Raw genomic sequence first — 12,677 nt, forward strand, 5'->3', positions numbered from 1 at the left:
GCATTTCTTCCATCAGCTCCACTAAGCTGTATTAAGTTGGGTGAATGGGTTAAGAACATGGGCACAGACCTAACATCAGCAACATCCACACAGTATAAAGTTTGAAAGCACAGACAGAACCCCAAATGACACCATAAACTTTCTTCATGGTCTCCACGACCATGTTCTCATCACCACCTTTGTTGACCATAATTGTCTTAACAAACTAGGGACCATTAACAGGTTAGAGCAAGTGCTCCCAAAGCATGAATTCAAGTTGTAAGGTTTTAATTCAGAAAACAGACAATAATCAACTGGGAAACTTTTTATTTCAGCAACACAGTAAAAACTATTCTACCACGCAAGGTTTTAAAACTTTTTGTAGCAGAAGTTTAAACAGCCAGGGAGAAAAGCAGTAGATTAAGAAAAGAAAGTTGTACCAAGTGATAGTCTTCTCTAAACTTGCTTCCAGTACTTATCACTGCAAAGCCAGCAACTAAAAAAACCCCCAGTAATCTGCCAGTATCCACTAAAAATCTTTTTAAATTAAAGTGATTCTCAAATGCTCAAGATGCATGGTAGGAAATATGCACCCCTCACTCATGTGGTGCACTTGCACTGAAATTGTTATCAGCTTATACCAAAAAGAGCACAATTTTACTACTGCCATCTTGTAGGTTCAACAAGCAGCCAGTCTGCAAAGCAAAATTAAGAACTTCTGGCAGTGGTGCTGAGCTGCTGTTCTGAGCTGCATTTCAACTTCTTTTAGTTTCATGTCTCTTGCCCCAAGAGCTACAAAGTGCACTTGGTGGGAACTGAAGGACACCTTCAGCTTATGGCACCTGCAGTCTGAACTGCAGAACATTTACGTGAAGCCTGTGGCATTACCAGAGGGCACTGACCTGTGGGCAGTCACAACAGTCAGAAAGTACATCTTCTGTTTGTAATAATGACAGAGGACACCTAGAAGTGAGAGTGAGACACTGAAAAGATCTTTAAGAATGCACACTATTGGACAAAACCATAATCCAGAAGAGAGACAGCTAGTTCTGGTGAAAACAAAACTGCTCCAGGTAAGAGCCCACTGATCAGCAATTGAATGCACCAAAATGCACATGCCAGAACAAATTGTAAAGCATTTTCATATATCTTAGCCCCAAACAGGAAGCAGTGTGAATCCAACAGAGTCATATTAGCATAATTAACATCAAGTCCAAATAATTTTTCACAGTTCCCACTATGGAATTTTCTTGTTGATGTTCAAATTATTTTGCTAGCATTGCTGTCATGCACATAACTGGACATGAAGAACTTAAAGAATCTGAGCAATCTATCACAAAGGGGGGGGGTAGGAGAACAGCAAAAAGGAATGAGCAACTTTATTAGCCATCTCCTCAGTAACTGAGAAAAGCAATTTTCTGTTTCACAAACACTTCTCTAATATGTTCCCTTAGGGCACAAATGCAAACCCTGGTATTTCTCTACTTTAAAGCAGAATTGGTCCCTAAGAAAGAGCTTCTTCCAAACAATTTACACTGGAGCATTTGATTTGTATCAGCCTGCCCAGTCTCCAGCATATAGTGCTTCCTTGAAACCAGGAGATCTCTTGTACAACTGAATAAACTCCTTCCTTAGACATTTCCCTTCTCAAGTTACTCCCAGCTGTCCCAAAAAGGCATGATTATGTCACACTTGGTATTCAGCAGGACTCATTGATTCTAGGTATTTAGCTGTGCAACAAGGTCAGGGGTCTAGTAGCTTTTTTTAACATTACTACTCCTGTACTTGCACCACCAAGTATGGGGTTTTCCAAGCAGCATAGGATGTATTCTGCTTAATCAGAAAGTCACTTTATAAGGTTTCTCATAATGTTTATAGAAGAGCCTCTGTACCCTGTACCAAAATGGTTCCAATGGTTCATGTAGTGAAAAAGCTGATAAAGCTTTAGGCGTTTCTCAAACCCTGCAGCTTTGGGGATTTTGCTGTGGTAAGCAGAGTAAAAAGAACTGCTGAAGCCACCAAACATCCCAGCGATGGCAAGCTCATACTCTGAGTGGCCATAGAAAGCAGCAGGATCGAAGATAACTGGCCCAGAGTCATCCTCAGCCACATTTCCTCCCCAGAGGTCTCCGTGCAGGAGAGCAGGAACAATTTCTATGTCACAGAACAAACTGGGTATCTTCAGCTGCAGAGGAAGAAAAGCAAGATGTGTAAGAATTACACTGTAAGGTGAATGACTGTAGAGTTTTTTTTGCATACATGCAGGGACCATGAACTGAAGCTTCCTAAAAGGCCATTAAAAAGAAAATCAAAACAAAACATAACAACCCAGGGCCTATCAACAGAGATGCTAATAAGGAAGATTTCTATTGTTCATAAAAGACAGCAGCTGAAGAATAATTATCCAAATGTTTTTTTAGCAGTTAAGAAAATAAAAAATTGAAAGCAGCATTCAGTGTTGCAATACTGACCAGCTTGAATAACAACAATCACCACAACCACCCACTTCACCATTAAAAGGCTCAGGAGTCTCTCACAAACCCTGAAGAGATTTCTACAAAGTAGTACCAAAATAGCTAATACTGCAGTCACTTAGTCAGATGCAAACCTTAAATGAACAAATAATGTGCAGAACAGCACTGTTTAAACCCATTTCTTATCACCAACATGCTACAGGGAGTGAGTAATGTGAAGTTGTTTCACTAACAGTAAGCAAGTGCTACTTAGCACACATGGACTTTGGAACACTAGCATAGACAGGGTGATGTTGTACCTCAGAATAAAAGGCAGTTTAATCCCTAAAAGTTAGAGTCTCTTACCAACAGAACCTGCAGCATACCAACAAAGAGGAACTTTGTTTTATGAAAAGAAAAAAAATCTCAGCAACTCATACCTAGCTAGCACTATAATGAAGAACTGAGAGAACTTCTCCTACCTGAAGTTGTGCCCAAAGTTCTCTTGCTTCCCTGTCTCCCGAGTTCTTTTCAATCATGTCCATCTGGGGCTGGATTCTTTGCCTGGCAAAGAAAGTCACCCAGTCACTCTGCCAGTCGTTCACCTGAGGAACAGGATTGCTGACATTAGTTCTACACCCTGCATAAGACAGATTTTCTTCTTTTTCAAATAAAGCTTTGGAGGATTGTACAGCCTTTGTGCTGCTACCATCCAGGGCTGTAAAGGCTACCATTTAATAGAATGTTCTCTTAAAATACTGAATTAGGCAAATAAATAATTATTGTTTAGTGATAAAACCCAAGAAACTGAAGAACTGTGAGCATCCAATGCAGCTGGAAGTGCTGTCCAAAACACTACTTTAGTCTGCAGGCTGAACAATGCTTTTTCTTCTTATGACTCTACAGAAATTAAGTAATTTCCATTATGATAATTTTTGCACTTTGTGTCACTGAAGGGAAAACAAGATAAACTTAAAATTCCATCAGTCTGATGAAGTACAACCTACCTGTGGAAGATAGCCACAGCAGGTAACTGTATGAAAGCCAAATTGATCCACAAACTGGACTTCCATTTGCCCTTGACCTTTACCTTTCAAACCAAAGACAAAAATCCAACACTAATGACAAGATTCTAAGTATCTACAATGCAAGTGGACCTTAAAAGCTACAGAAGGGTACAACATTGCTTCTACTAAGAATAAGAATAATTGCACCTTAATAGCCTTTTTACACATTGGTTGTTGCTGTTGGGTTTTCAGCTTACACTTGATGGTAAATGTTGAGTTGAAAGCTTTATTATAATCCTCATAATAATATTCTAAGGTAGCATATCTCCTCTGATATCATGGCCTTACAGAAACTGGGGTTTGGGATTCCAAGGGTCCCAAATGAAAAAAAGTTTTGCTTACAGAGATCCAAACAGAGCAAGCAAAAGCAAAAGAAGACCCTCCTGCCTGGGTGGTTTATCCAAATTTGTTTTTATATCTTTACTGGAAGAAGATTAACTTAACCTGAAATAATGAAAGGTACCTAAACTACTTCCTAAACTAAATCATCATTAAATAGGTTAAATCTCCAAACAGCTGTGTACTGTACCAACTGTGCTTCCTTCTTTCTTCAGCTTCTCTCCAAGTTGCTGGTTATGAAGGTGGAGATCAGCCAGTTGTGTTCCAAGCCTTGATGAATGTCTAAGAAACAAAAGTATTCTTAGCAACACTGACACATGAATGAATCCAGCTCTTGATTTCCAGGAATTAACTGAAAAGAATCATCAAGCAAGTGAGGTTCTGCATCTTGTTCTGTACAAAGTACATTTTCAAAACTTTCCAGTCATAAACAACTCCTCCTATAAAGATTACCTGATGACAGAGAAAAAAAAAAAAAAAAAGTACTTACATGGCTGTTTCTGACAGCACTATTAAAAGAGAGCAGCAATCATAAATTCAGTAACCACGAGAAACTATAAACTCTAATTTGTGTGCAATTTCTGTAACATATCTGTAAGAAAGCATCAGGACATGGTACACTTTTTTTTAGGAAAAGTGTCTTTAGGAATAGAGGCAAACAAGACTTATCCTCTTCTTTATATTTCTGTCTCTCTGCCCTTGGCTTCTCCTCTCTAAAAGGCAGATGCAAGTGTCAGGTGGGCCTTATCTATTCTCTACACAGTTCAGGAAAGTCTTCCAGTAATTCCAAACAACTCTTATAGCTAGTATGTTTCCCATAACAAAAGTATGTTCCTTTTCCTGTCTTTAATCTCTCATATCCTTCCCTGTTCTCAAGGTATCATCATCTAAGGCAAATTTATTTCTTCATTTTTTTCCTGTTAACATGAATTGTAGCTATCCCCTGAAATCTGGATGCTAAAGGTTGCACACACTTTTCATCTCAATCATCCCAAACACAACTAGATTTCTGCTCTTTCTCTTGGAGCTCACTGAGGGCTCCTCATTAATTAATTAGAAACACTGTAGATGAGCAGAGTAAGGGCCAAGATTTTAAACTGGCTGCAGAATTTCTGAGACTGGGATGAAAAACTGGCCCAAATGGAACTGGGCAGAAGTATTCTTCATATTTTAATCTACTTCAGTGTTTGCCACAGAGGAGGGCCATAAGTTTGAAACTATCAGAACAAACCAGAATCACACTCACTTATTGATGTATGACCTATTTGCTAGCTGTAGCATTACAAAGTATTCTATATAGTTCTTGGCTCTACAACTTCCCAAATAGAGCTTGACTTGCTTAAAAAAAAAAAAAAAAAAAAAAAGTGATTTGTCATAACAATCAAAACTTCAAACTATAGAAAGAAAAGGTGGTTTACCTGTTTAAGCCTCTCATTTCCAAATGTTCCATCACAAAGAGAGTACTGCCCCCAGCCACATCTATAACTTTGATGGGTTTAGGCACTTTTATTGTCTGAGTTTTCAAGATGGCTTCCAAACTTGCCATTTCTCCCTCAAACATTCTTCTAGCCTGTCAAATACATTAGTATCTGTGAACACCTACCAAGGTAAACAAAGTTCCCTCAGAAAATAAACCAGTGCTGTAAATATTATAGAAAAAGCATGGAGCAAAAAGTTTTGAAAGCACAGAGGCTTTCAAAAACACTTCTTTGCTACTGAAGGCAAATACAAGTTCTTCCAGTGGAGCTGTTCATTTGATAGACATAAGGGCAAAGTACCTTTAAAGTAAGTTTCACCTCACCTCGGCTTTTGGAAATAACAATGTCATACAGGTGTGTTGCATTGTACTTCTCTCTATCAAATGCTAAGTCCTTCCTTCTACAGCAGCTGGTACCAGGTATTGAAAGGACAAAGCAGAAAGTCTTGGGATAGTAATTGTGAGTAATACAATTTATTGATAAAAGCTCGTTATATGCAAGGGATTACCGGGCTTGTTACAACAAAGAAAGACGCACTCCCTCAGTGGATATTTTAATACCTTCTAGACCGCCCCAGACACTTTCACAGCACATGCAGCCACAGGGATAACACCGTTACCTCAGCAGACTGCTCTAATGCGTGCCCTAGACAAATAATACAGATTCCCCCCAGCATTTCCCCAGAAGCGCTGCCTCCCTCCCCATCCCCGCACATCCGCACCGCAAACCAGGCCCCAGGCCCGCCGCAGCCGCCAACCAGACCCTCACAGGGCAGAAGCTGCCAAACGAAGCAGACCTCCATGCCGGGCGGCACCACACCAGCTCTCTGACACCAGCAGTTGAAATGTCCTTGCCTGAGCCAGCCAGCACCCCTCAGAGGCCGGTGGTGGCTGAGGACAGCCCGCTGCCCACCACCTCCTCAGCGCCTCCTTTAGTCACCGCCACACTCGCCCCCCCTCCATCCCTATCCCCCCCGCACCTCCGCCTTGGAGTTGCTCTTCACGTACACCCGCCCGCTGTCCGTGTCATAGCTCTGGCCCTGGCTGATACAGCCGCCCCCGGAATGCCCGGTCGGCCGGAGCACGGCAGTGCCCAACTCCCGCTTCAGCGCTCCCTCCATGGCGGGGCCGCAGCTGCGGGGCGGCTGCGCGGGGAGGCGGGACTGGCAACATGGCGGCGGCGGCTGACGGGGCGGGAGGGGGGTTGGCTGCGGGCCGGGAGCTGCTGTGATGCGGCGAGAGGGAGTGGGCAGGGGCCAGTTGGGCGAGTTGGGACAGTTACGATCTGCGTAGGAAGTTGGGATGAATTTTTGAAGCAAGATGAGAGGACCTTGGAGTGGAATTGGAGGTAACGGCGCTTGGAGTAGAATAAAGTTTAAGAAATGAGTTTTTTCCAGTAAGTCTTTGTTCAATTGATTGCGGTCTTCTTCCCTTGCCCAACAAAGTGATGCGCCTTGCTTATAAACCTGATGAATTTATTTTAATGGCACACAAGAATGTGCCTTTACTCCGAAGACGACTCTTTTCCCTCAGCCACATTCCCGCAGTCATACTGCGTTTTAGTGAATCTTTTGCAGTCATAATGAGGGCAAGCATTTGCTTTGACATGTTTGTATCATCAAGCTGTATCACAGGGCCGGGAGAGATCTCAGTCCCCCCCCGGTTCTGTGTCAACAGACGGACCGGGCAGAAGGACCGTCCCGCACCTCCCCGGCTATCGATTTCCGCCCCATTTCCTGCCGGCAACCCCGGGACTCGAAGGGCTTCGCGCCGGGCAAAGCGCCTCATTCCAGCGGGGCGGTGCCGCTCCGTGCGATTGACGGAGGGACAACCAATGGCCGCCTTAGGACCTCCCCGCAACCGAGCCGCTGTGGGTGGCGGGAAGGGGCGGTGGGCGTTTGGCTTCCGCCAGTGAGGGCCGAGGAACGTTTGAGCTTTGCGGTGCCTCAACCGGCGAACGCGGGGGTGACAGCGCCCTCCCCGGAGCGGAGGAGTGGGCGGGGCTGCGAATCCTGCGCGCCAATGAATGCTGAGGAGGGGGGGAGTGGAATCGAAACGGCCAATAGCAAGGCTGGGGGCGGGGCTGGGGGCGGGGCTAAGTGTTCTGTCAGGGCTCCGCGGCGGCGTGAGGCGGTGGCTGGGTCAGAGGAGAGGGACGGTGGCTCAGTGGTCGGGTCGGGTCGGGTCGGGTCGGGTCGGGTCGGGTCGGGTCGGGTCGGGTCGGGTCGGGTCGGGTCCGGTCCGGTCCGGTCCGGTCCGGTCCGGTCCGGTCCGGTCCGGTCCGACGTGACTTGCGCCGCCGTCGTCTCCCGCTGTCTCTTGTCGCCGCAGGAGCCCGCCCTGCTCCGGCCGCGGGGAGGGGTGGCTGCCCCCGCTGTCCTGAGGGGACCGCGTCGCTGCCTCACGTCTGTCCCCCGCGGGCGCCGGGCACGCCGCTGCCCGTCGAGGTGGCTTGGCCCCCCCGGGCCCCAGGATGGGCGGCGGGAGCTGATCCGTCGGGGAGGGCGGGGGGAGCGACGAGGAGGATGAGCCGCGCGGGAAGCCCGGTGAGAGCCTACGATTTCCTGCTGAAATTCCTGCTGGTGGGGGACAGCGATGTGGGCAAGGGGGAGATCCTGGCCAGCCTGCGGGACGGATCCCCCGAGTCGCCGTGCGGGTACAGCACGGGTAAGTTGAACTCACGGGAGATTCTCCGGCCGGGACAAGGGGTCCCTGCCCGCTCCTCCCCGTCTCCCGGCCCCACACCCATCCCGGGACCCACTCCGGCTACGCAGGGAGCAATGGGCACGGTGTGGTCCCGCCGACTTCTTGGTCTAGGATGTCAGCAGAGGTAGAGCGAGAGATGAAGACGTCTGCTTCTGCGTGTTCGTGCTGAGCTGTGGAGCTCCCAGGTGTAGTACCAAGGGAGAGAAGGGGTGCAGGCAGAGACATGCGGAATGGTGGTTTACTGTAGGTCGTTTTCAGAAAGGAGGTGGAATTGTTGTCAAGGTTTAAAAGCCCACGCAGGTGATCTCATGTGCAAAAGTTTTTTTGAGCTCAGTTTTAAGAGAAATGTCTTAATACACAAATTGTATTGATAAAGGTGGTAGGATTTATCTTCTGAAGCAGTTATTTTTCTGTTGTCATCAGTGAGTGAAGAGAAATGCCAATAAAAGTGCTTTTCTAGTGAAGAATCTAGAAATAACAAAGCTATTTGCTAAAGTTAAACTGCTTTCACTGAAAGAGCAGAAAAGGAGATCCCTCCTTTCACGGTCGTGTTCTTAATGTAAGAAGAGTAGCACTTCAAGATCAAGGTTCATGTTGTAGTATATTTTTTCACTTAAGCTTTTTAAAGGGTAAGACTGAAGAGCCTCATCCATGCCAGATCTATTCTGCTTGCATAACAGAGACTTGTGAACATTGCAGACAGACTTAAAACTAAGCTAATGGCTCCAGGGAAAGGGGATATCAATTTTTCTTCCCTCCCATTCTCCTCTTTTCATTCACCCAATCTCATCTGCCTGGAACATACTCCAGTTTTTTTTTTCCCCCATCATGCAATTATATCATGTGGCATATTAAAAAGCAAATTACCTTGTCAAATTACCCATTGCTTTAATTTACTGCCAGGGTAAGTCTGTGACATTACTTTTTATTATGTTGAGTTCATAGGACAGATCACTGCAAAGAACTGCAGGTAGGGGAATTCTCTGTGCTTGTGAGTCAGACTGCACCTTGAAGGCATCACTGTGCATTTTAATGTTTGCTTAATAGTTTTACTGAATTACTCTCTGGGGTGTTGTGTTATTATTCATGTTCTTCAGGAGGTTGGAGAGGAGGGGACAGAAGGATTGGGGAGAGTGTGCCTGGTCTGGCTCTGTTCTGTGCCCACAATCTTACCTACCAAGTCTTACACTGAAGGAGTGCTTTAGTCTCCCATGTATCTTGATGTAACTGAGAGAATGATAGACCAGCTCCTGAGCTCCTCTGTCTTACTTCAGACTTCTGCATGTAAGCCTCATGATGCTTGTGCTTTCAGTCCTAAAAAATATTTAAGTGGTGTGGCTAATACTGTAACTTCATCACTGGATTTATTGACAGCCAGGAAATACAAACATGCTTTTTGAATTATTTTGCAAGTAGTTAACATGCAGCCTGGCAATTCTTTGTCACTACTAATAACTTCAGAATGAATACATACAGAACTGTAAGTTTTTGCAGTATTTCACAGACTGTAGTCTGAACTAGATTAGTTCAGTCTTCTGAAGGAAGTTCTGAGCCCTGAGAAGATGAGTATGTCTGAAGTGAGGGATACAAGTTACAAGAGGAAGACAGATATAACAGATGTCATGTTAATAAATTGTGGAAGAAATATGATCTCGTTTTAAGTTTTGTGCACGTAGTGATTTAACTAAGAGTTTTCCTACATGCTGAGCCTCAGTGTGTACACAATCATACTGCTGAGTCCCCTTGGGGAAGCATTTTAACTGCTCATAAAGCAACATGTTCCTTCACTCTTCAATTTAAAATCTTCTTGAATGCATTAAACTTGAAATACTTTCAAACACTGTGTGTAAGCTGCATGGTTTAGTGGGTGTTTGTATCTGATCCTTTCTATGTCTGTATCCCCTCAGCCTCTCCTGCATCACTTGAGGGGGGCTGTGTAGGATGCAGCTGTGAGGAGTCTGCAGGCTGAGGGACTGTGAAAATGGAGATGCAAGGAGGGAATAGAGCTGAATGTTCTGTAGGTTTTATGACTCATTTTCTAATTTAATTTGATTAAAAGCTGACTGCGCCACCATTTCCAAATACTCAGTTAACTGCTATGATCTGCCAGCTTCCTAATATCAGCAAGTTCTCTGAACTGAGAACAGAAAGTCTGGTGGTGTTATAGATCCTGTTAAAATGTGCCACGTGTGAAATGACAGCTGTGAAATGACAAAACTCAGCTATGGAGCTTGATGAAAGAGAGTAACTTTGAGACTTCAGTGGAAATGGAGAGAATGGTGGGGTAAAAGACAAGAATAATTGAGGAAAGAGGAAGAGAACTGATAGGCCTTGAAAATATGAACAAATAAGTTATATGATGGGAATTTGAGAAGTTGTTGAAATTTGTATGTGCAAGAGAGACAGAATTTTTATTTATTGAAACAGGAAAGAGCTTACTCCTGCTGCTGAAATTTAGTAAATTGAAGGTGGGAATATGAATGCTGAGAAGTTTGAAAAGAATGAGCTACAAAGGGTGATGAAGATGAAGGGCATATGAAGCCTTGAATAAGACCAGCTGTCCAGGGTCCTACCAGTTCTGTGGATAAAAGGAAAAGATGACCCTAAAGTTAAAAGTACAGCAGTGCATTAGAGTTAAGGAAGAAAAGTTAGAAAGTTGCTTTTATATAGGGTTTTTTCTTGTGTTAAACAACAGGAGACCTCACTAAGATGCACTGCAGTGTTCTTAGTAGAGAGAGAGGTTATCAAGGAAGTACAGGGAAGGACAAGGTGTTGAACATAATGTGACCCATCCTTTAGGAAGGGGAAGAATCTAAATGAACCACATGGGATATTGAGAGAGGTAGAAGAAAGGCTGAGTGAAGATGGGACTTCCCAGCAAAGAAGGATCAAGGGGTTTTGGTTGGTCGATGTCTACAGCAGCATTTAAGGCAGGTAAGACAAGAACAATGAAAGTAAAATAAAACATTGAGTTGACTAGAACAGTGTGTGTGATTTTATTTCTTCTTTTTTGGCTTTGGGCTTTGATTTTTAAGCCACCAGGCTGAGGAAGGCTTTATGTGAAGCTGTGTAACTGTCTCATCTTCACTCTGTGGGCTCCCTTACATACAGGCAGCATTTAGACTGGAGTAGTTGCCAGCCACTGGCATCCCAGCAGACAAAATTAAGAGTTCCTGACAGCTTTTCCTGTTAACATAATACACAGATCAAGGCTGTTCCTACTTTTGTAGGTAATAACATGTCTTTTTGAGAATTTACATGCTCAGTCATCTAAGCATTACATAGTAAACTGAAGCAGCAAATATATTTATTTTTTGGGGGGATAATGGATATGTGGGAAAGGGTGTGGGATGAGGAATGAGAATTCATCCTGAAGTACAGAGGGCATGGGGAGCACTGGGTGTGCTGTGCCCACGTGGCTGACAAAAGCATGGATGGTATTGCTATGCCAGGTTTATGTCTGTTTTTAAGTGCTGAGCCTGCAGGACCTTTGTTGCTGTGCCAGTTTCCTGTACCCCTGTGCATCTGGTTGAGAAGCTCCCTCTCCCTGCTGCCCTACATCTCAAATCTTTCTCTGTGGCAAATGGCCTTAATGCCAGGATCATGCATGGACGCTCCTACTCCCTCACATCCAGCAACATCAATAAAAGGAACAGCTTAAAGAAAGCTAAAATCATCTGTCCACCACAGAGCCTGACAAAAAACTGTGCAAGAAACAACTGTAAAATTTCTTAAGCTCTCTGTGGGAAAAGGAACCTGGATGGAATCCCCTCACGTGAAGCCCTGAACACAAGAGCTCCTAATTCAGTGATGGAGCACACTCTGTGTATGGATCACTCTACACAGACAAAAATAAGTCTGATTTTGGAGGTTGGCCACCACAGTAATGCTGCTTTGGAATGAATGACATGGTTAGTGCTACTGACATTTTGCTATTGAATTTTCCTACTGTATTTTAGTTTCTGATGTGCATGGTGCTGTTGGTTTTATGAGTAGATGTGTCTTCAGATAGAGGGTAATTATTATATTCAGCTCTTAAAACCATGAAATCTGGAAAGTGACTTACTGTGTCACTGTATAAAACCATGTCCTTTTTCAAACTAGTCAAAAACACAAAAATGAGTCATCAGTTTGCATATTCAGGCAGAGGTTCTTAAGCACAATGTATTGGATACATTGTTAAATTCTACAAATAATCTGACAAATTCTAGTAATACAGTTGTGCATTTGGATTTTTTGTAAAGCTTCCTTGATAACTTTGAAGCACTAATTTAACTAAGCTAAAAATGTATATATAATTATTCTGCACATACTCAAGAAGGTCCCATTAGTGTATGTAATTGATTTGATACAGTTTTTGGTATGTTATTTAATATTTTGAGGAATTAATTTGTGGTTTAGATACGTATTTTTCTGTAAAAATGTTACATTTTGTACTACTCTACAAGAAAGTTCTAGGAGGAAAATGCCAAAGACACTGTGGTAAAAAGAACATGACTTCAAGAGGTGCTTTATAAGGAAAGAACACTATTTTAAAAATAAATGTTTTGGTAAAGATATCTTATTATGCTTTCTCTAACTGGGGGAAGTTGTCTTTCTCTTCCTTTAGAAGAATTTTAATATACCTGAAGAGTAGATGCCAGGAATGCTAAGTTA

The 12,677-nt window shown here is 43.6% G+C and overlaps 2 protein-coding genes across 2 annotated transcripts; one reads left to right on the forward strand and one right to left on the reverse strand.

The window, feature by feature from the left end:
* Positions 1–289: 289 nt before the first annotated feature.
* LOC139805494 (ketosamine-3-kinase-like) lies at positions 290–6,493 on the reverse strand. Its single transcript, XM_071763950.1, has 6 exons — positions 6,296–6,493; positions 5,257–5,408; positions 4,029–4,120; positions 3,440–3,522; positions 2,915–3,037; positions 290–2,164 (listed from the first exon to the last, which is right to left on the reverse strand). Exons 1-6 carry the CDS (start codon positions 6,434–6,436, stop codon positions 1,826–1,828), a joined length of 930 nt encoding a protein of 309 aa, XP_071620051.1. The 5' UTR covers positions 6,437–6,493; the 3' UTR covers positions 290–1,825.
* Positions 6,494–7,485: 992 nt separating this feature from the next.
* On the forward strand, positions 7,486–12,580 carry RAB40B (RAB40B, member RAS oncogene family). The gene is given in 3 exon segments (XM_071764646.1): positions 7,486–7,982; positions 11,493–11,523; positions 11,525–12,580. Coding segments are annotated over 3 exon segments (405 nt in total). The 5' UTR covers positions 7,486–7,840; the 3' UTR covers positions 11,757–12,580.
* The last annotated feature ends 97 nt before the right edge of the window (positions 12,581–12,677 follow it).

This window comes from Heliangelus exortis, chromosome 20, assembly GCF_036169615.1.
Source record: "Heliangelus exortis chromosome 20, bHelExo1.hap1, whole genome shotgun sequence".
Taxonomy (NCBI): domain Eukaryota; kingdom Metazoa; phylum Chordata; class Aves; order Apodiformes; family Trochilidae; genus Heliangelus; species Heliangelus exortis.

Bases quoted from the DNA above. Each gene is read 5' to 3' on its own strand.
- LOC139805494 (XM_071763950.1), bottom strand. From the start codon at position 6,436: ATGGAGGGAGCGCTGAAGCGGGAGTTGGGCACTGCCGTGCTCCGGCCG. The intron at 5,409-6,295 runs GTGCGGGGGGGA...TGTATTTGACAG, and splicing joins AGAGCAACTCCAAGGCGGAG to GCTAGAAGAATGTTTGAGGG. The intron at 3,038-3,439 runs GTAGGTTGTACT...CCTGTTCCTCAG, and splicing joins GCTGTGGCTATCTTCCACAG to GTGAACGACTGGCAGAGTGA.